The following is a 22,724-nucleotide window of genomic DNA, read 5'->3' on the forward strand; positions in this document are numbered from 1 at the left end:
TACAAGCTTGTGATCTCAAAGGAAAATGATGGAGTTAGAGGCATGCCATCATGTCATGACTCACAAGCTTTTGATCTTGATGTTAAAGGTTGGATCTTTAAAGCTGGAGACAGATGTTGGAAGAGAAGTTAAAGATTGAGTTTGGGCCATGAAGAAGAGATTAAAAATTAGAGAAGAGAAGAAAAGAGAGAATTAGTGATTAGAGAAGAGAAATTGTGAATATAAACAACTCAGCCTAAATTCCTTTTTTTTAATTTTTTTTGGCTTTGAATCGAGTTGACCTGGGTTGACTAGGGTCCAATTTTTGGGTCAAAGCCGGTTCTCTTAAAATTAGCCGGTTCAATCAGGGTCAACCTGGGTCAAACACTAGATTAGTTCAATTAGTTGAACCGGACCGTTTTGTTCAGCAGGTGACGGTCGGACTGATCGGACCGCCTGATCCAATTCAGTTTTGACAACATTGCTTCACACTTGTTCTCTTGCTTTTTGCCTTTCCTTGTGTCAGACTACTTTATCAATGTACATAAGTTATAGGTGCATCTTCTCTCTCTGTGCTCATTCTCACCGTATACATAACGCGTGTATATAAATAAATGCATCTTTCTATCATTCTTTTCCATATACATATCTACATTGAATTCTGGTGTAGGTATATTTAGTCACACACAGATCCTCATATACATGCACCTCTCTTTTTTCTTTTCTATACATATACGCTAATTAATACATATGACCTGTTTGTTGTTCTTCTCTTTTTCTCATTTTTTTCCTATTCTTTATTTCTCAAGATTTCATCAAAAGACTATTGGCTAATTTTTATTTTTCTTGGATAAGCTATATAGATAAAAATTATACAGTAAATTAGTTTTAACCCTTACCGGTATATATAAATTATAGAGGTCAAATAAAATTAAGGGTTGTGTAATTTTAATTATAGAAACTTAAAGAGAATTTTGGGCTCTTTAGGACAATTTTAAGGTCCTAGTTAGAGTAGCTTTAGGATGACCTTAGAGTAGTTTTAGAGTGAATCTTTAATAGTTTTAAGCTATATAGTAATATATTATATGTGTGCGCTTTCTATAGACTCTCACTGAGAGCTCTTCTTGCTTGATTTTGCTGTGTGGCTGCTTGTGCTCAAGGAGAACAGGTATCTCAGGGTTTTTTCATATGTGTGAAAGTTGTGTGTTTGATAACGAATGCATATAATCCTAAATTTAATTGTAAAAATTTATAATCCTGTCAAGCATGCTTCTAGCTTGGCTATATATTATTAGTGTTTCTTTTCAAGCATGCTTGTAAATGCTGATTAATGAATTTTTTTTGATGGAAATGGTATGTATTATATAAGAGTGATTTATTTCTTTCAAGCATGCTTGTACATTGAGTTGATTGAATGAGATAAGTCTATTCCTTTTCAAGCATGCTTGTACACGATGTAATTGTTGTTTATATGTAGTATACATCGGGGGATGGGTTGATGAGGAGATGATGATGTTGATACATATATGATTCAATAACCACATGGTTTTCCTCCACTACGCGTACAGTAGTTGGCCTGTTTTTTTTTTAAAGTCCCATTCCTCAATACTTACCTAGCCAGCTTTGTAAAGGGGGAATGTAGGACAGTGACACCTCTTGGTTGGGGTTTTTCAAAGAGGGGAGCCGTAATTTAGGCTTGGGCTTGTACCTTTAGCCAGGTATATCTCGAGCACTGAAGAAGCTTGGTTAGTCTAGCATATGGCCAGACTGTATTTAAGCCTATGATTCCAGTCAACGGAATAAGGATGGATGGAGTAATAAAGGAGATTTTTGGTATTGCATATTAACATAGTATGAGCTATATTATATGAAATTTTTTTGTTATAATTGAATGATTCTTATGAACTCGCCTGTATATTAGTTGTATAATTGTGTGGTTGTAGTTTTTGCATGTATAATTAAACTTTGGGTTATTGAGACGTTAGTGCTCACCCCTTCTTTAACATTTTTCAGGAGAAAGCTTAAGTAGGAATCAAGGGAAGGTGCCAAAGGAATGAGCATTTGGCTATTGTACTCCTCATAGCACATATAAGATTATATTTACTTTTCACCATGACTATACGACCTTTTATCATTTTTAGACCATATTTCTTTCTTTCTATTTGCTTTTAGTTATTGGACGATAGTCCACCATAAATTAGCTTGGATTAAGATTTCTAGAATTTGGTTATATTTTAAACTATGATGTCACAAAATAAAAATTATGCTTTGAATTAAATAAAGTGGGTGGAGCCTTTATTCTTCGATAATTGGTTGCTAAGTGTTTAGATAGCAAGACAGGGTATTACACTCTTCATTGTTGTCACCCTATGCTAGCTTATCCCTTGCTCGCCCTTCAGTTGCCTTTCACTCCCCGAATCTGATGAGAGATCATAGCCGCCACGAGACCTGATCTCCATCGTGTGCATTGCTGTCGTCCCTTCCCCTTTCTGCTGCTTCTCTCTCTTCATTATCTCCATTGCTCAAATCCTTACTTTGCTTCATTTATTATTTTCACCTTCGTTTACTTTGCGCTGTCGAATTTTACCTGAGATTGCCACCACCGACACCACTACTACTATCTGATCTCAACCATGTGTGTTGCTCGTATTGATTCTTGCTTGTCGTCGTCCCTTTTTTTTGGGTTGACACAGTGTTCCTGCTTCAAGAGTGTCACCAATATCGTCATCCATTCTTCTCCTACCGAATATGTGCTTCTTTGCATGAAAATGATCATTGTCGCCGTTCGTTGATCATGTGTTAAGTTAGAAGTGTTGGGATCTTGGGATTGAAGATGGTGGAGGAATAATGCTTGCTTATAGTATGAATTGAAGATAGTGGAGGAATGTTGATCTTGGTATACAAGGACTTGAATTTTTTTAGTTTTTCATAATTAAATATTTTGATTTTTTATTAGATAATATTATATAGTTAGAATTGAATTTTTTATTATATTTTTTAAAATATTAAGATTTTTTAGTTATTAATTGTAATTTTAAGTTTAATATTTTTTAATTTTTAATTAGTAACAAAAATATAGACAAGAAAATTTAGGTTTATTTTCATCATTAAACATCTCGACTAACTTTTACCTTAAATCATGAAAAAAAATTTAATTTATCTAACTGACTTCTAAAAAAAAGTATCCAAATATAAATCACATTACATTCACTGACTTTTTTTTAACTTTAGTTTGCTAACCTTACTTGAATCCTAACCTCAGTTGTAAATTTTTTAATCCAAACACACACATGATAAGATGGGAAAATTTTATTCAATCCTCTGACCAAATTTATTTATGGTTAATATTTTAAAATTTTAAATATCAGTTAAGTTCTGTAGGTCTCATTTGGACTACGTTGAAATTTAATTTTTAAAAGAAATGATACAAATAATCACAATCCCTTTGAATAAAAATAATTGACATTGAAAAAAAAAATAACTAATGTATAAAAAATGAACAACTGACATAGAAAAAATTTACAACTCTTATTAATAACATAATACCACTATGAATGAAAACAAATAAAATGATGTACATGAACAACTCATATAGAGAAAATTGATTAGTATTGTATGAAAATTATATAACTGACATTAGGAATTGAGATTATTTGTGTCATTTTTTTCAAAAACTTAATTTTAATTACGTACAAATGAGATCTATAAAGACTAAAGGGAAAATGACAATGAAGTCCCAAAGGATCAATTTTATTCAAGGTAAGTCCCAAGACATTCCAAAAGGCTAGTTAAGTCCCATGCTGTTTTTCACAAATCAAACTTACAAAAGAAATGACAAAAATGCCCCTATGATTAAATATAACATGTACACTCATCAGCTCCAGCATTTTCCTCCCAATTTATCTCTTTCCCGCCATTAATGAGAGCTGCATGTAAGTAATGGGGCTGCACATTAAAGAATACCATTTCTAAAACAAAGTTGTGCTTGGAAGAGGTGGAGTTGCCTTAATTACTGACTCAAGGAAGCTCAAGGAGTTGTGCTGGTGCATTTAGACAGGTGTGTCTTTTTTTCAAATCCCTGCATCTGAACAAAAAAGTTTGCTTTATTAAGGTCTGATTTCTTGCAAAATGGCTCTCGTAAGGGAAAACATGGAACGGTTTATTGCAACTGAACATAAAAGATTTTTTTTTATTTCATGTTTCTAAAGATTTGGCATGAAGATTCGACATTTTGCAATTGAAAGTGTAAGAATTTATCATCGAGTGTCCATATCTTAAGATGGAATGCTGTCATTGTTTCACTGATGCAAAAATCACTTATATCAAAAGGAACTTATTTCTAAGTGATATATTATTACATTTCATTTTATTTATTGTAGATTGATATTATTGGGTATGATGGAAAGTAGTTGTTTCAAGGAAATTTTTTGTTATTTTCATTTTAGTGGAGATATTGTAAAAAATATGCATGGGACATTGCATTATGATAGGGGGAGTTGTAATGGAAGAATGATTAGAGAAGGAATGTCTATTGAAGGACTTGTTAGATTGATTTCATCATACTTGAATTGTGATTTAAATGGAATAGAGTTGAAGTACACAGTAAAGTTTGATTGTAATGCTCTTATAGACTTTAAAGATGATGAAGGGATAAATCAATTAATAAAATTGAATGATAATTTGGCTCATGTGTATATCATTGGGAAGATACAGCAAAGTATAGAGGCAACAAGAGATTCAATTGATGGGTAAATTTTTTAATAGTTGCATGATTAATATTATGCTAATATGAATATGAATGGTAGTAATAAATATGATTTGAATGGAAATGTAGAGCAGGATGTTTAGCTGGAAATTCATAGGCTACACAAGATCTTGAAGTTCTACTATGTGCAATATAAAGTATCCTAACACCAATGCTTGAGCTAAATGCAACAAAGTGGAAGGATTTGCTAGTAGGACCTAGGCAGATTTTTATGAGTGTTGATGATTGTAGACAAGCAATCTACAAGTATAGTATTGCACTATGCATGTTATCTTTGTAGCTCATAGGAAAAAATTTACAATAGCACTATGCATCATGTTGAGACCCATGAGATGTCAAAGCCAAATGCATTGACAGTATCTAAGCTCATAAGCCACACCTTTTTGCTGCCTCCTAGAACATCTCGATTAGTTAGTAGACCTCGTCGTGTGAGAATTGAGTCTCAATATCAGCAGAAGAAGGTTTATCATTGTTCTTTTTATCATGAAGCAGGTCATACACGAAAGAGGTGTAGAAATCTAAATCCAAGTTGATGTTATTGTAAATGGGTTACCACATGAACTTGAATTTGGGTGATATACATATATGGGTAGTTTTAGATCAAGTTAGATTTGATTAACATATATAAGTTTTTATACATATATATTGGTAGTATTAGGGGATTTTTTTAGTACATAGCAACCCCTCTTTTATAAATCCAAGTTTATGCTTTTGTGTATGTGGACAACTAATATGTGCAGATGCATTAAATGAATTAATACATGTAACTTATATGTACAGTTCATATCTTCTGTAATAACTAAAAGTATGTTGTCTTAAAATTTTGAACAGAGGTTACAAATTATTTGTAAGGCAGTTGCAAAATTTGGTATGTCAATTGCAAATTACTGGAGCCATGTTCTAAAATAATTTGGTAGCTTTGCAAGTTTAAGAATTCAAAAGTTATTCCACCCAAAATTTTGAGAATGAGTTGCAAATTATTCGTAAGGAAGTTGCAAAATTTAGTATGTTAGTTGCAAATTACTGGAGTTATGTCCTAAAATAATTTAGTAGCTTTGTAAGTTCAAGAATTCAAAAGTTATTCCACTCAAAATTTCGAGAAGGAGTTGCAAATTATTCATAATAAAGTTGCAAAATTTGGTATGTCAGCTGCAAATTATTGGAGCGTTATCCTAAAATAATTTGATAGCTTTGTAAGTTCAAGAATTCAAAAGTTATTCCACCTAAAATTTTGAGGAAGAGTTGCAAATTATTTGTAATGAAATTGCAAAATTTGGTATGTCAGTTGCAAATTATTGGAGTCATGTCCTAAAATAATTTGGTAGCTTTGCAAGTTCAAGAATTCAATAGTTCTTCCACCCAAAATTTTGAGAAGGAGTTGCAAATTATTTGTAAGAAAGTTGTAAAATATGGTGTCTCAATTGCAAATTATTGAAGCATTGTCCTATAATAATAACTTTAAGAATTCAATAGTTCTTCCACCCAAAATTTTGAAAAGAAGTTGCAAATTATTCATAAGAAAGTTGCAAAATCTAGTGTCTGAATTACAAATTACTGGAGCATTGTTCTAGAATAATAACTTTCTTAAAAATTTAATGGTTCTTCCACCTAAAATTTTGACAAGCAGTGGTAAATTTGTCTCGAGATAGTTGCAAAACTGGATACCTAAGTTGCTTGACAATTTAATTGATTGGGTATAATGTATAACTTGAACATTACAAATACGTTTCATTATTAGAAGTTAGGAATAAAATTGTGAAAACAAATTATAGAGTTACAAAGTTGCAAACTTGATTAATTGGGTATAATGTATAACTTTGAACTTAAAATCCATTTGAGCATGTCCTTACTTGTATAAACTACATAGTCCCCCTTCAGCTAAGACACTCAAGGAAAAAAATTGAAGAAGAAGCAATTTCTACATAATTGAAATGGTGATTGTTGATGAAGATCAGACTTTTCAGCTAGGCAAATGCATCACACCTATCAAAGATTAATGACCAAAATAGATTACAAATTAATGACCTAAGCAACTGATCACTTAGGGCAGAGAAGAGATGTTAAACAGGACTAGAATAGAGATGACAGACAGCTTTACTGGATAGCTCAGGGAAGAGAAAACATAGAGCTTTACTCACTTGTAATGAGACAGGGAAGAGACGACAAACAAGGCAGGAAAGAGTAGAGAAGGAGCAACATCAAATTTTCATAAGCCAAATGAGGGTATTTCGGTCATTTCTCATTATATTAAAATACTACTCAAGGACCTAGGGACTTAACTAGCCTTTCATAATGTTTTGGGATTTACTTTAAATAAAATTAATCTTTTAAAACTTAATTGTCATTTTTTCAAGACTAAACTGATATTTTAAAATTTTAAGGGTTGATTTTAAATAAATTTGTTCAGGATTTTAATGAAATTTTTGCTACTAAGATTCCGACTACTGATGTGGGCCCAAGGTTTTTCACTATAAATGAAGAGCGAGCAGTCGAGTTCAGCTAAAGCATTTAATAGAGCCTTCGTCTTGTACTGTTGTGCACTTGTACTACAACTCACTACAAGGACGACCAATTAATATCAGTTCATATGTCGACGTGATAAGCAGAAAGTGATTCGCTTCCCAAATTCTATTTATGCCTTTCTTCTTATTTATCTTATATTATCCTATCCTTTTTATAATTTTTTTTTTAATTAGATCACTTAAATTAAGGCAGTTAATTAAAATAATAAAATTATTTTAAAAATAATTCACTTTTTAGTTTTATCCTTAAATTTAAAAATGAGTAATTTAATATATGAGAATATTTTTTTAAAACATTACACTATTTTTAAAGAATTTATTTAAAGATATTTTTGGAATTGGGCTTTAAAAATTACAAAAATAAGAAAAAACAACTTGTATAAAGAACCAAGAAAATTTTTTAGAAAATAAATAGTACCCAAGGAGTAATGCTTTGAATGGCTAGAATCAAAGGCCAGGCTCAATTCTGTCCAGACACAACCACATATGCCCCATGCAGTACATACCAAACCAATGTCAATGGCTTACTCTCTTCCCTTTCGTCGAACGCCAATCAGAGCGATGGATTGTACAACACCACCGTCGGGCAAAACAACCCCAGAGCCACCATGTACGGCCTCTTCCTCTGCCCCGTAGACGTCACCGGTCCGACTTGTCAAGAATGTGTTTTCCGAGGCAATCGAAGATATCCTCGTGAAACGCCCCTAGATGAAAGAAGCCATCATTTGGTAAGAAAAATGCTGGTTACGCGATACTCGAACCAGTCTTTCTTCTCCACAATGCAAGATAACCCCATGGTTACGGATTGGACCTCCGGCAATGTATCAGACCAGAGTGGCTTTACGAGACTGTCGAGCAATAGGTTGAGTGTGGTGGCAAAAGAAGCGGCGTACGGCGGCAAGAAATCATTTGTGACCAAAGAAGCAAAGTTTGGCAGTTTTGGAAATCTATAACTTCTGAGTTTTTGACCAAATGAAACTTCAACTCCCTATCTTAAACTTTCGACCCAAAAAAAAAAAAGTTATAAATCTGAAAAGAAAAACGGTGAATCTTTTTTTTTTTTGGAAGCACTATTTCAAATTTATTATTTTTTTGGAAAATAAAAAATTGCATGAAATTTCAACCTCCTCGCCTTTAGCGGACTTGTGAGTCTGAGAGAGGGTCTATTGTGAGTTTCTTTCTTAAAACTTGTATTTAAAAAAATTATATAGAATTTCAATCCCTCTTATGGACACTTTGTGAATTTGAATAGAATAGTTGTGAACTCCTTTGTAGTATGTGTAATTAAAGAAGCTTGTTCATCGCCCCCGGGGGGGGGGGGGACAACACAAACTAAAATTAGTCTTAGAAATTTATTAGTGATTAATATGGCATGAAGTGAAGTTTCATTAATGTACTTGAAAATAGTAAATTTATATGAATTATTTTTTAAATATGCATAAAATTTCTCCTAGATAAATGGCCTGTTTGGCTTCCGTTCTCATTTTTTATTTTTAAAAACTGTTTTATAATCCAGTTTTTAAAATTATTTTTAAAACAAAATAAAATAAAAAATTCTTTGGTTATGCCAATTAAAAAACATTTTTAAAATTAAAAAATAAATTAATAGTGATGGTTATAGGCATTTAATGATTGTGAGTATTAATAAAAATTAATCAAAGTAACTACAATTTTTAATAATTAAATATATTATATTTTAAAAATAATAAAAATAAAATGAAAATAAGTTAAAATTATTTCTATTTTCTTATTTTTAAAAATAAAAAATGAAAACAGTTTTAAAAAAAAATTATCCAAATAAATTTTTAAATTTTCATTTAAAAAAACAGTTTTTAAAAACAAAAAACAAACAGGCCCAAAGATTTTTAAATTTTTTATATTAGTGATTGAGAAAATACCTTCAATTTTAAAATTTTTGGGTAAAAAATACGTACATAAATTAATAAAAGATAAACGTGACTAACTTATTTATATTTTTTTGTGGAATTAATTTATTTTTGTTATTTGTTCAGATAAAAGCAAGAGCAAGATTCCAGCCAGAACCATTACCTCCATAGTTGTACCAACAGTGACGGTCACATTACTAGCTACTCTCGCTCTGCTTCTTGTGCCAAAAGAGGGGAGCCAGGACGAACCATTCCTCTTCCTCAGTTCTTACTTCCTAAACAATCTGGCATGCGTATGATAATGATCAGCTTTCATATTGAGATACACGTTGCAATTTTCACTTTACGTGGAAGTAATGATTAAGGAAGTATCCTTCGTCGATTAATATGATAAATTTAATTACAACGATCTAATTAATTGACAATTTCCCTTCGACCAGTCAAACTATTTTGCAAGAAAGTTCTGTGGAAATTGAAATTGATCAATTTTTTGCCTGGTTACGCAGTTGAGATTTCAAGTGTAGAGTCCCTACAATTTGATTTGCATACCATTAAATCAGCCACAAATGACTTCTCTCCCGACAATAAACCAGGTGAAGGAGGATTTGGTGAGGTCTACAAGGCATATAAGTCTATTTCACTGATGAAAAGCAGAATTACTTTTAGAATTAATTATAAACTTATTATTTGTTAATTTGCAAAGGGATTTAAACAGTTTGGTTATTTTTATGGTATATATGCAGGGCATTCTACCTAGCGGACAAGAGTTGGCCGTGAAAAGGCTATCACGCAGCTTCAAACAAGGCGTAGAACAGTTTAAGAATGAAGTTGTTACCATGGCAAACTTCAACATAGAAATCTTGTAATGTTACTGGAATTTTTTTGGATGAAGAAGAAAAGATGCTCGTCTATATATGAATTTTTGCCCAACAAAAGCTTGGACGATTTTCTGTTTGGTAAGTTCTGTACAATTATTTTCAACATTTAGGTACGCATACGATGACTAATCCAATCATATAATTTTATTAATAATTGGTTTGAATTACTTGAGTAGGGCTGCATCGTAATATAATTTCATCATGTGGTCTAAAACATGCTGGTTATATATCTACCCCATACAAGACCTGAAAGCAAAGGTAAATTGAATTATTGATAAGAGCATTACAAGATTATTGAAGGCACTGAATATTTTATCTTCATGAATATTCTCAACTCAAAATGATACATCCCCATCTCAAAGCACAAGCAATGTATTGTTAGATGAAGGTCTGAATTCAAAAATCTTCGACCTTGGTATGGTTAAACTTTTTGAAGTTGACCAAACTCAAGCAAAGACAAGTGTTCGTTGGTGGTAGTTGTAAGTTTCTGAAATCAAGTTTTTGCCAATTTAATTTTTTTCCATCATAATATTTAACAAACTAGAGAAAAGAGATGATTTACCATGTATGTATGCTATTTGTAGAGCTACGTATCTCCAGAGTATGTAAAGCTCGGCCAAATATCAATCAAAACTGACATGTATAGTTTCAGCGTCCTCATTCTTGAGATTATCGGTGGCAAAAATAATACTTCTTTCAATGTACCAAGTTACATATGCAGATCTCGTGAATGATTATTCAGTTTTGTTTTTTGTTTTGTTTTTTTGGGGGGCGGGGTGGGGAGCGGTCCACAGGTACCTGTTTAATTTGATTCTTATAAAACTCAATACCAAAACGAAAAAATCTTTTAAATAGGTCGTGTCAACAAACAAGAATCAAGGCCAAGTTATTGCCTTTTCATTTTACATTTTAAACGGAGGAAAATGGAAGCTTATCACACACACACACAAATATTGTACTCAGTAATGGATGGTGTTTAATTTCTGTCGATTGCCATGTACCATCACACGGATCCCAGTTATTTTTGAACATCGTATATATATATATATATATATATTCGATTGTCATTATACAAAAGTTTTATTTTTTATATTTTGATACGTTAGAAACGTTTTATTTGGACCAATAATAATAAAGACCACTTGAAAAAGAGGGTCTTCAGTGTCGTATATATGGGGCTTAAAAAGTCAGTCGTGTTATATATGAACGCTGAAAATTCATTGGTCAGTTACTATGTTTGCATCGCATTTAGCTCGTCCATGTGAGTCGACTTTCATGACAAGGTTGGAAGTTAATTACACTTTGATTGATAACGTTTGTCTTCAGAATTTCCTTCCCAATTCTTATCCTCTTCCTCATCTTTTATTTTTCCAATCACAAGATTAACATTTTCAATAGTTTAGATTTGATTTTTTTATAAAATATTTTTATTTTATTTTTACTATAGTTTTAAAATATTCAAATTAAATTTTAATATTTCGAATTTGGTTGTTTATTTTTTATAATTAATGTTTTAATAATTATTTTATAAGAGATTAAATTTACACCCTCTAAATCTTGTCAATCATCTTAATTCAAAAAATATCTGTGTGCAATGAGTCACAGTGGCCATGTCCCCGTGACAGATGTGCATGTGTTGTCATGGGAGTTTCAAATCCCTTATTTCTATATATTCTCGCTACAGGGGTTTTATTTTCTAAAATCAGAAATGTAAGTGAATTGTCTCAAAGGATTTGAGGATAATTATGAATAATTATATTGATTTTGTTTCACTCACAAATATTTCATAAATAAATTAAAATTGATAAGATATGGTTAATAAAAAAACTGATAAGATATGATTTTTTATATATTTTTATGGGGAGGAAAACAAACACCTCCACTTCTTTGCACTAGCCACAATGGTGCAAAGACGGAATGCATAGCTCATTTGTTTTAGTTCATTTCATTAACAAATTACTTTTAAAAAATCTATTTTTTTAATTTTTATAATATTTATTTTAAGAAACTATTTTGTAAATCATTTTTGATTATTTTAAGAAGCTATTTTAAGTAGTTTTTGAAAATAATATGATGTGGTAGATAAGAGAGATTGTTTAATATAATACATTCTCCATTAAAAAATGCAAAGCATTTTTAATCGAATCGTACCTCTCAATAAAGTAGTTTTTTATCTTCAAAATAACCTTATCTTTTCATGTTTGCCCTTATTTAATAAGGTGTTTCACCCTAAATTAGATATAAAATGATTTATTCAATGAAGGCACTTTAAAAAAAATAAGACAATAATTATACTTTGAAAGACTAAAAACGTCCTATATTTTTTAATATCCAACTCCTCAAAAAATACCTTATATTTTTTAACGGAGAGAGTAGCATTTATCAAGTTGTGCTGAATACCTATTAAGCTAGGTAAGTTAATTACCAAATAAATAAGCTCAAATGATGGCTGGCTAGGTATTTAAATCAAATCTTGAATAGATTGATTATTGTTAGGAAGTGCGCAAATAATTAGCGGAAGTAAACAAGATAAAATAATTAAAAATATGGAGAAGTTTGAGAAAAGTAAAAAAAAGATTACACAGAAAATTTAACATAGGAAAACCCCCAATATGAGGGACAAAAACCCATGGGCAACAAGCTAGCAATTTCACTATAGAAATAAAAATTATAATAATCATCTTTATTGTGGGAGATGGAGAAACAAGATATATATATATATATAGAGAGAGAGAGAGAGTGCTTCTTATCAACTAAAAATATTATATTACATGATAATAAATATCTCCTGAAATATCAAATAGATATATGATAAATTAAATCATGAATTTTGTAATTGATGGATACATAATCTAAATTAGAGCCTTAATTTTAAGTTAAATTAAAATGTGGTAGCTAGAAGAAATTGAGTAGCAAAGTGAAAGGAATTAGAATTTCTAGGGTGCTCCTTAATTGCTAATCTTACCTTAGATATATTCTTTGAACTTATTTTATTTTATTTTATTTTATTCATATTTATTTTTAATTTAATAAAAATTTCACTCTTTAATTGGATAAGTTAATTGAGATAAAAACAAGTTCTTTTGTGTCTGATTCCTGTTGCTTTAGTTCTTTGTAGGATGACTTTAATTCGCTTTATTACATTCGATCCGTACACTTGCAGTGTGCTTAAATTTTGTAAACATATACATACATACATATATAAGGTTGAAAAATTAATGAACGTTAATTTTTTTAATTGAACACGTTCTGTTAAGGAATAACAGATTTTTTGTTATGACGTGTGTTACAATGTCAAATAAATATTTCATGAAATGTTGGGAAAAAAACGCTGACAAAAAAATAGTAAGAATGTCTTGTGATCGGTTGCGGGAAAATATTCAATTGAAAAAAAAAGAAAGGAAAGTATTACCAAAATATATAGAGAAAAAAGGGGTCAATCTGGGTTAGATTGCTAAATGACCAAAAATAGACAAAATCCAGGAAAGATGACTATAAGTTGCATACTTTTGATCATTTGACCCATTCATTAATCTCTTCCTAAAGGCAAAGGACTAGACAGAGCCACATATGGCAAGAATCTAGGGAGCCAATATTGATAGTAATCCCATCCCTTTATAAGGTGTTTCCAATATAAGAATCAATCAAGAAAATCATTAATTAATGATGGCAAAAGGATGCAATAATTATGGCACTCCTTAATAAAATCATTCACACTAATTGTGTGATATACAAGTTTATGATAATTATTCTCAACATGTTATTCATTTCCCTACCCTTGTTTGGATAAAAAAAATGGAGGGGAGCTTATTTGGCAAAATTACAATGGAGGAGAGGGGAGGGAAAATTTTAATGAATTTTCTCTCCCCTCCCCTCTTAACTCTCCTCTCCAAATTGGGAGGATTCAATCTTTGGGCTTCCTTATTCTTAAGTTATAAAATAAGAGAGAATATCTTATTAATAATGAAATAGAGATGCAAGACCTAGAAGTGGTTTTTTTCTATCCCTGCACGCGCATGCTTAAGTTACATATACCATAGAAGCCAGCACAGGATGCTACGTTAATGCAAATATCATGAAGACACTCGTATATAGTTTGTCGACACACCACAAAGATGTTCTGTGATTCAGCTCTAAAATGAAAAAACATCACATATTCATGCAAGCATCCCATCTTGAAAAGCACAGCATGCAAGTGCGCGCATGTATGTATGTATCAACACATTGCAAAGAATAAAATACATCCTGTCCTTTTTTGAGTAAAAGGGAAATTCATTAACTCAAGTGGAAAGTGTACAAAACTACAATCAAAGTGTAAGAGAAATTAACACATTACAGCAAAGTAGTAAGAGTAGAAAAAGAGCCTAAGGAATGCTTGACAGTAATTCTAATTTGGGAAAGCACATCATTTTCCAAAATGTTCTCCTCAATGAAGATGCGCTAGTTCTGAATTTCCCATAGCTTCCAACAAGTAATACTAATGCCAATCTTTCAAAATGTATCAAGACAAGGATTATGTAGGCAGTCAATGAACCATGAGTTAATCGTCTTCCCATAGAAATTAGTACACATATCCAAGGGAAGAATTTTCTTCCAGATTGATGCAGCAAAAGGACATTCTTTAAGAGAGTGATTAATATCTTCAAGTAGGCCATTACAAAGGGAGCATTGTTCATGTTGAGTAAATTTTCTACGAGCTTGTTTTGAGTTGGTGAGTAGTCTCCCTTTTAGCATTAACAAAATAAAGGTTCTCACTCTTTAGGCCATTGGTAGCTTCCAAATTCTAGACTAAGTATTGCTTTGATTATTTCAATTAAGGGATTGTGAGGCCTCGTAAGCTAAAATTGTGGAATTTAGGTTTTTGTAGAGGATAAAAAATGATAATCATATGAATTTATATTATTTGAGGTTATTCAAAAATAATAATATGGTTAGGCATTTAATTATAAATTAAAAAGGTAGATTTAAAATTACATAAGAAATGTTTAGTTAAGATATAATTTTAAAATTTAAAATATATTAATAATTTTGTGTGTCTGTGTATAAGTAACAATAAAAAAGAGGTGAAAGGCTTCTTTTAGGTCCCACATCAGTTAGATGTGGGAAGAGGAAAGGTCTTCTCACATATAAAAAGGAGAGGACGTCGAGAGCCAAAAAGTGGCTGAGATGTAATTTAAAAAAAATTACAACTAATGGCCCAAGAGTTTGAATAATTAAATTTAAACTTATAATCTTTTTTTTAATATAATTGTGGGACCTACAATCCTATTTTCATATTATTTTCCCCTATCTCTCTCTCCCTCTCACATTTGCTCCATCTTCTCACGCAAGGGTGTTTATTTTCTTTTTCTTCAGGTATGTTCCAAATTTTTTGTTTAGATTAGCATTTAAAAAAATATTTAATTACATTCATAGTTAAATAATATTAGCTTTCTAATGATATGATTATTTTGTAAAGTAGAGCAGACATTCTAATTAAAATTTTTCTATATGATAGTTAATCTGATGATATGATGGATTAAAAATAGATGTTGAAGTTGTTAGGGATATAATAAATATTATATAATATTTTTTTTGAGGTTGAAATTTATATTTAAGAATTTTTGAGTTAGACTCCAGCTCTATATAGTTGAATTTATGTTGAATGTATGCAGGGATGAACCTTTGATTATTAAATATTTATTTAAGTATGAATATGTATTTCTAAGGCTATAGAATAGTGATTTGAGGCTTCAGGGTAATTCTGAAATTTTTAATTTATTTTGGATGAACTTTTAGAATATAGATTAATGAAATTGTGATGCTAGAAGTGATTTGAGGCTTAAATATAGTTTATTAGGGTATAAAAATTATAGAAAAGAATTTGAAAAGTTAAATGAGGCATAAACCTTAAATTAGTATTAATATGGATCTTAGGCTAAAATTTTCTAACTCTTTAAATTAAATTTATTTATTAATTTTAATGTGAAATTAATATGGAGCATTATGGAATAATTATGTAGATTGTATTGACAAAAATAATGGTGAAAGAGGAGTTGTGAAGGAAAACTTATTGTTCAAAATACAAGATAATCATTGTTAATGTGTTGTGATGGGTGTGTCTGTGATTGGTTATGTATTATTTGTTGTTTGAAAAAATTATGAACTATGATTATTGGAAATAAATACTAGAATATACTTGTTTGGAATTATTGTCAAGTGGGTTAAAATTTATTTTTGTTTATCATGATGAGATATTATTATTCGATTATATTCTTGTTTGGATATTCAAATAATGCATGACTTATCAAGGTATTTTAATATATGGTATTATTGGGGAAAGCTTGGCCCACTACGTGAAGGCTCCAGTCTAAAAGACTCTCGAGAAGGTAGGGTGAGAACTGTTACATATTCCATCATATACAAGATGGAATCTGATTTTATGATACTCTCATGCATTGTCTGTCTATTTTACCCCTTCCTCCATTTTATGCCTTCTTCCTTATGACACTTCTAGCAAATGTGCCAACAAGGCAACCACCAGTGATGACCACCTTTCATCGGCATTGAACGATGACATCCTCCTCTACAACAGACTTGACATAAACTACAATAGGTTCCTTATGACGCTACTTATCTTTCTCTCTCTACTGCACATAGGTCGACAACTCTATCACCGATGATGACCCACCTTTTAGCTCTCCATCAACTCAAGGAGCTTCACACCACCATCACAAGTTGACGAATCTATCATCCATTGACGACCCACCTCTTGCAACCTCTCCCTCCCTCCCTCTCTCTTTCTCTCTCTACTACACACAAGTCAACAACTCTATAATTAGTGATAACCCACATTCTAGATCTTCGTCGACTCAAAAAACTTTACACCACCATCACAAGTGAATAACTCGATCATTCTTTGACGACCCAACTCCCACGACCTCTCTCTCTCTCTGTGGGTGTTCTTGGTCTGGGCATGAACATCCAACAATGGATGTTGTATAAGCCGTGCTGTTGAGCACTTGCTTCTTTATCTGGGTGTGAATCTAGCAGTGTATGAGGTGGATAAGGAAGACAAAGTAGTGTGGATCTTAGGGAGCGTCATGATGATTGGACTTGGGATTTCAATGATGCAGAAGGAGATTTTTTTTTATTCAAGGATATTTTAGTCATTTAATATATGTATATGCAGATTAAATAATAAATAATACAAGGATTTCACGTACATACCAAATAAATATAAATAATCCAATTCTATTCTGATTTCAATTTTGATTTTGATTCCAATTTTATCAAAAATTTTTCCATCATACTAAACGAGGCCTGAATAAACATTGCAAATGACACCAGCATTGTTATGTAATTTCTACATTCGCTTGACTATATAATCAAATTTTGTCCAAAAACTTGTATGTTTTAGTAGTGTGAAACTCCTTTTCTCTTCCTGTTTTCCATCTTATCCAAAATTAAATGATGGGTGAGTGGAAATTTATTTTATTTTGAATTTGAAGGGCAAAAGAACCTAATTAACGTGTGGAATCAGTGCTTTTTGACAGCAACAAGGTAGCATTCTCCATTGGCTATTATCTTCAACTCTTCATCCATAAGGATGAGTTCAAATTTGCCGTCTAGTGCCGAAGACAGATAAGTCCTAATCAAACATAATGATGGAAGAGATCAACAAAGTAAATGACAACGAAGGCCCAAGACTTGAAAAGTGGGTTTTGACTTCTGCGATACCTAACGCTGCATGTTCATGGAAGATGATTTATAATGTTGCGCGCGGTTTTGTTTTGTATTCGTTGCTACCGTACGTTACGAGGCAATGTCTCCTTGCTGGTCCTCTCCACCCCCCCCCGGGGGATTGTTTCACAATAAGGAAAAAAAAAATCAAATAATAATCCTTATTATTCTTGTAGTTCTATCCATAAAACATTTCTAATATATTTTACTCTTAAAATTCATTAACTTCATTTAGAAATTAAATTTTTTTAACTTTATTCTTATTAAATATGCATATTTTAATAATATATTTTATTTTTTCAACATTTAATGGAGGGTAAATGAAAAAATTTTTTGATGAAAATTTAATAAAATGATTTATAAATAGGACAAAAAAATCTTATCTCTTTGCTTTATAAATAATACCAGAGGAAATATATAATTTTATACTTATTTTAATTTAATTTAATCTTTTCACTTCATGATTTTCTAAAGTTATTTCTTATAATTTACCGCTTTTAAATTTTTAAAGACTGATTCTAATAATTAAAAATGTAAGGATGAAATTCAAAATAAGTATGAATAATATGAGACTGATTAATTAAAATAACTTAATATTGTGACAATCCTAGTGTTGGGCCCGAGAAGCATCCTAGAGGAGGGAATAACCCAATTGAGCCACCAAACGGTCTAAAAGGACAAATAAATAAGTGTAACGTTACCTCTTAATCCAAAATTTTAAAATGTTAAGTTTATAAGTCTTTTTCATTTATACTTCCTCTATTCAAAAAATATAAAGTATTTTTAACTAAATTTCACCATTAATATAGCAGTTATTTATTTTTAAATTAACCTTATCTTTTTATATTTAGTTCTTTTTAATAAAGTATTTTATTCTAAAATAAATATAAAGTGACTTATGCAATAATGACACTTTTAAAAAAAAGATAATGATTATTTTTTATAAAATTAAAAATATCTTATATTTTTTAACATTTAATTCTTTAAAAATATTTTATATTTTTAAATGGAGGGAGTATACATCTTCTCCAGTTTAATTTCATTTAATGTGGGGCTTTTTTCCACGCCAAGTTAAATTCGTTCACACTTAACACCTCAACATTAGTCCCGTCCGCGCCATGCCTTGATTTATCAATGTTTTCCTAATTCTAAACCGGCCGCGTTGAAAATTCCAAAATAATAAAAACTACAAGAAGTTAACAGGGACTAGTCATATTTCATCGCCCACGGCATATACAATCATCGGAAAACGATTTGCTCCATGGATTCTTCAAAACTCTCTCTTCTTGCTTGCCTTGTAATCCTTTTGATTGCTAGAATCAAAGCGTATTGTTCAGACACGACTTATGCACCAAACAGCACATTCCAAACAAACGTTAATCGCTTACTTTCTTCCCTTTCCTCCAACGCCAATCAAAGTGATGGATTTTACAACACCACCGTGGGAGAAAACAGCGACGCCGTCCACGGCCTCTTCCAGTGCGATGGCTATACCACCGTCCCAGCCTGTCAAAAATGTGTTTCCGACGGAATCAAAACAATCCTTCAGAGGTGCCCCAATAATACAGGAGCCGTCGATTGGTTCGACAACTGCTGGTTACATTACTCTGACGAGTATTTCTTCTCCACGATGCAAGAACAACCCCAGCAAATTCTTGTTAACACCGGCAACGCAACAGACACAACAAGCTTTATGAAGCTGTTGGGTGAAACCTTGACGGTGGTTGCGAAAGAGGCGTCGGAAGGGAGAAGCAAGAAATTTGCAACCAAAGAAGTATAGTCCTTTTCAAACTCTATATACTCTGGCGCAGTGCACGAAGGATATATCTGAGATTAAATGTCGGAACTGTCTGGGAAACAGTATTAGCAATTTGCCTACTTGCTGTAATGGAAATGTTGGGGGAGTAACCCTGAAGCCCAGTTGCGTTTTAAGGTATGAAGTCTACGCCTTCTACCAGCACTCTCCTCCGCCACCAGCTCCTCCGCTGCAATCCACTTCCCAAGGTAACAATCATTTCTTCAATCATCCATGTTAAGCTACTCATTTAATTAAATTTTGTCCTCCAAGTTAAAAAAAAAATATTTGAATCACCGTTTATGTTAACATCACTAACAACCTTTTATACTTAAAGATAAAAAAAATTTTAAAAGACCTTTATATATGGGAACAGATTGAGTATTGCATAAATTTTTCATCCATTAAATTACGTGAAATCTCTCATAAATAAAAATGTATTTTATATTTCAGTTTGATTTTAAATTCAATAGTAAACCTCCGATTTAAGAATTTAAGCGTAGATTGTATCCAAAAAAAAAATTAAGCGCAAAGATATATATATATATATATATATATCTCTCTCTCTTTGTTTTTAATAAATCATATTTTAATTTGACAATTTTAACTTTGGAAATTGATGTATAGGAAATTTGTGAATACGTTAATCCCTCCATTCAAAAATGTAAGGTATTTTTAACTGAATCTTATTCTCAATAAAATAGTTATTTACTTTTTAACTAACCCTCTTTTTTCATATTTATCCCTATTAAATATCCTATAATAAATATAAAGTCATTATCAATAGGGACACTTTTAGAAAAAAGGCAATGATTACACATTGAAAGATTAAAAATACCTTACATTTTTAAACATCCAGCTCCTCAAAAAATGTCTTATATTTTTGAATGGAGGGAGTAATTGTTAAGAATAAAGAAAATAATTGTACAATTTTAATAAAAATCCGAAAATATACGTAACTTAGTTTTTTTATTTTATTTTGTGCAGATAAAAGCGGGATTTCAACTGGTACAGTCATTGCCATAGCTGTTCCAACAGTCATATTCATATTGACGGTCTCGCTCTGCAGCTTCTGGTGCTTAAAAGGAGAGCAAGGATAAAGAAGTATACATCACTTCCTAAACGAACTGGTATGATATGATTATCAGCTTTTCTAGCTGGATAAACCTGCAATTTTCGCTTTACATGGAAGCAAGGAAGTTCCTTTGATTAATAACATCACAAAATTAATATACAATGAACAGTCTTCATATCACCGTTTAAACATGTAATGTTGGTGTACTTCTATAGTAAATATAGCTCTAGTGCAAGAAATTAAAGTCATGTGTAATTGATCAGTGTATGGTTATGTAGTTGAGATTTCAACTGTAGAGTCCCTGCAATTTGATTTGGATACCATCAAATCAGCCACAAACGACTTCTCTCCTGACAATAAACTCGGACAAGGAGGATTTGGCGAGGTGTACAAGGTATACATACAAATATATTTCACCAAGGGAAATCAGAATTTCTCTTAAAATAAGCAAATTATTATTTATTTGTTCGAAAATGGGTTTTAATAGTTGGCTACATTATATGCAGGGCACTCTTCCTGGTGGACAAGAGTTAGCTGTGAAGAGATTATCAAGCAATTCCAAACAAGGTGTAGGAGAATTTAAGAATGAAGTTGTTACGATGGCAAAACTTCAACACAGAAATCTTGTGAGGTTACTAGGATTTTGTTTAGATGAGGAAGAAAAGATACTTGTCTACGAATTCTTGCCCAACAAAAGCTTGGATAAGTTTCTGTTTGGTAAGTTCTGCAGAATTATGTTTTGCATTCAGGTACTCGTAGGTTCACTTATCCAATCATATAATTTTATAAATAATTGGTTTGAAGTTCTAACTTGAGTAAGGATGTGAATCTAATTTTTAATTTTATTTGAATATGCTTCTAAATCCTTTGACCATATACAGGACCTGAAAATAAAGGTAAATTGAATTGGTCAAAACGGTATAAGATTATCGAAGGAATTGTAAAGCGGATGCTTTATCTTCATGAAGACTCTCAATTCAAAATTATACATCGAAATCTCAAAGCTAGTAATGTACTTTTGGATAAAGATTTGAATCCAAAAATTTATAATTTTGGTATAGCTAGAATTTTTGAAGTTGACGAAACTCAAGCAAGCACAAGTAGAGTTGTCAGTACCTTGTATGTATGCTTAAACCAATTTTTTATTCCAATTATTTGGTATCATAATTTATAACAAACTAGAGAAACAAGATTATTTATCATGTACTGTGTGTTCATTTGCAGTGGTTACATGGCTCTAGAATATATAATGCATGGTCATATTTCAATCAAATCTGATATATATAGTCTTGGTGTCCTAATTCTGGAGACCATTAGTGGTGAGAAGAATACAGCTTTCTACGTATCAAGTTATGCTAAAGACGTACTAAGCTATGTAAGTAGATTATCAGAGTAAATAAACTCAGATGGCAGCTAGAGAGATATATCAAATCTCAAATCATTAATTATATATGATTTGATTTCCAGGCTTGGAAGTTGTGGAGGGAAGGGACGCCATTAGAATTGTTGGATCCTAGTTTAAGAGATTCTTGTTCAAGAAATGAAGTTATTAAATGCATTCATATAAGCTTGTTATGTATCTAGGAAAATCCAGCTCTGAGACCTACAATACAATCTATTATGGTAATGCTAAGTAGCCACTCTGTCACCCTATCAGACCCTCAAGAGCCAGCATTTTTTGTTGATCGCCATAGAACAGGCTCAAACAATCTGATCATTTCTGAGAATAGTTCGGATCAATCTACAAGCAAGTCAGTGCAACGGTCTGTGGATGAAGATCCAATTACTGATTTGTATCCTCGCTAGTATCTTTTTTCCCCACCTAAAATAATCGACTTGTTATTGTATTGTCTGTCAACTGGTACAAGTTTGAAACTGGCCTGGTGTTTTAAATAGGTGTAGTGTATCAAGAATATAATCAATGCAAGTTATTTGTGTATTTTACCTTTTAAGCGGAAATTAAAATAATGAAAGCTTGTCATACATATCTTTTACTCACTAATCAATGGGGTCTGGTTTTGATGCTCATCACGATTCAAAATATATTTGGACAATCAATTTATAAATGTTTTTTAAAAAAATTAATATTAAACTAGATCATT

The 22,724-nt window shown here is 31.5% G+C and overlaps 2 protein-coding genes and 1 pseudogene across 2 annotated transcripts; all 3 read left to right on the forward strand.

Annotated features, from left to right (window-relative positions):
* Positions 1-7,703: 7,703 nt before the first annotated feature.
* LOC129286095 (putative cysteine-rich receptor-like protein kinase 9) lies at positions 7,704-8,219 on the forward strand. Its single transcript, XM_054922122.1, has one exon. The coding sequence runs from the start codon at positions 7,704-7,706 to the stop codon at positions 8,217-8,219; it is 516 nt and encodes a 171-aa protein (XP_054778097.1).
* A 10,791-nt stretch (positions 8,220-19,010) lies between these two features.
* Positions 19,011-19,661, forward strand: LOC129286985 (putative cysteine-rich receptor-like protein kinase 9). The gene has a single exon (XM_054923101.1). The coding sequence runs from the start codon at positions 19,014-19,016 to the stop codon at positions 19,530-19,532; it is 519 nt and encodes a 172-aa protein (XP_054779076.1). The 5' UTR covers positions 19,011-19,013; the 3' UTR covers positions 19,533-19,661.
* LOC129286096 (cysteine-rich receptor-like protein kinase 10) lies at positions 19,590-22,480 on the forward strand (annotated as a pseudogene).
* Positions 22,481-22,724: the final 244 nt, after the last annotated feature.

This window comes from Prosopis cineraria, unplaced genomic scaffold (genome assembly GCF_029017545.1).
Source record: "Prosopis cineraria cultivar Desert tree isolate PC_DT_omini unplaced genomic scaffold, ASM2901754v1 PC11, whole genome shotgun sequence".
In the NCBI taxonomy this organism is placed as follows: Eukaryota; Viridiplantae; Streptophyta; class Magnoliopsida; order Fabales; family Fabaceae; genus Prosopis; species Prosopis cineraria.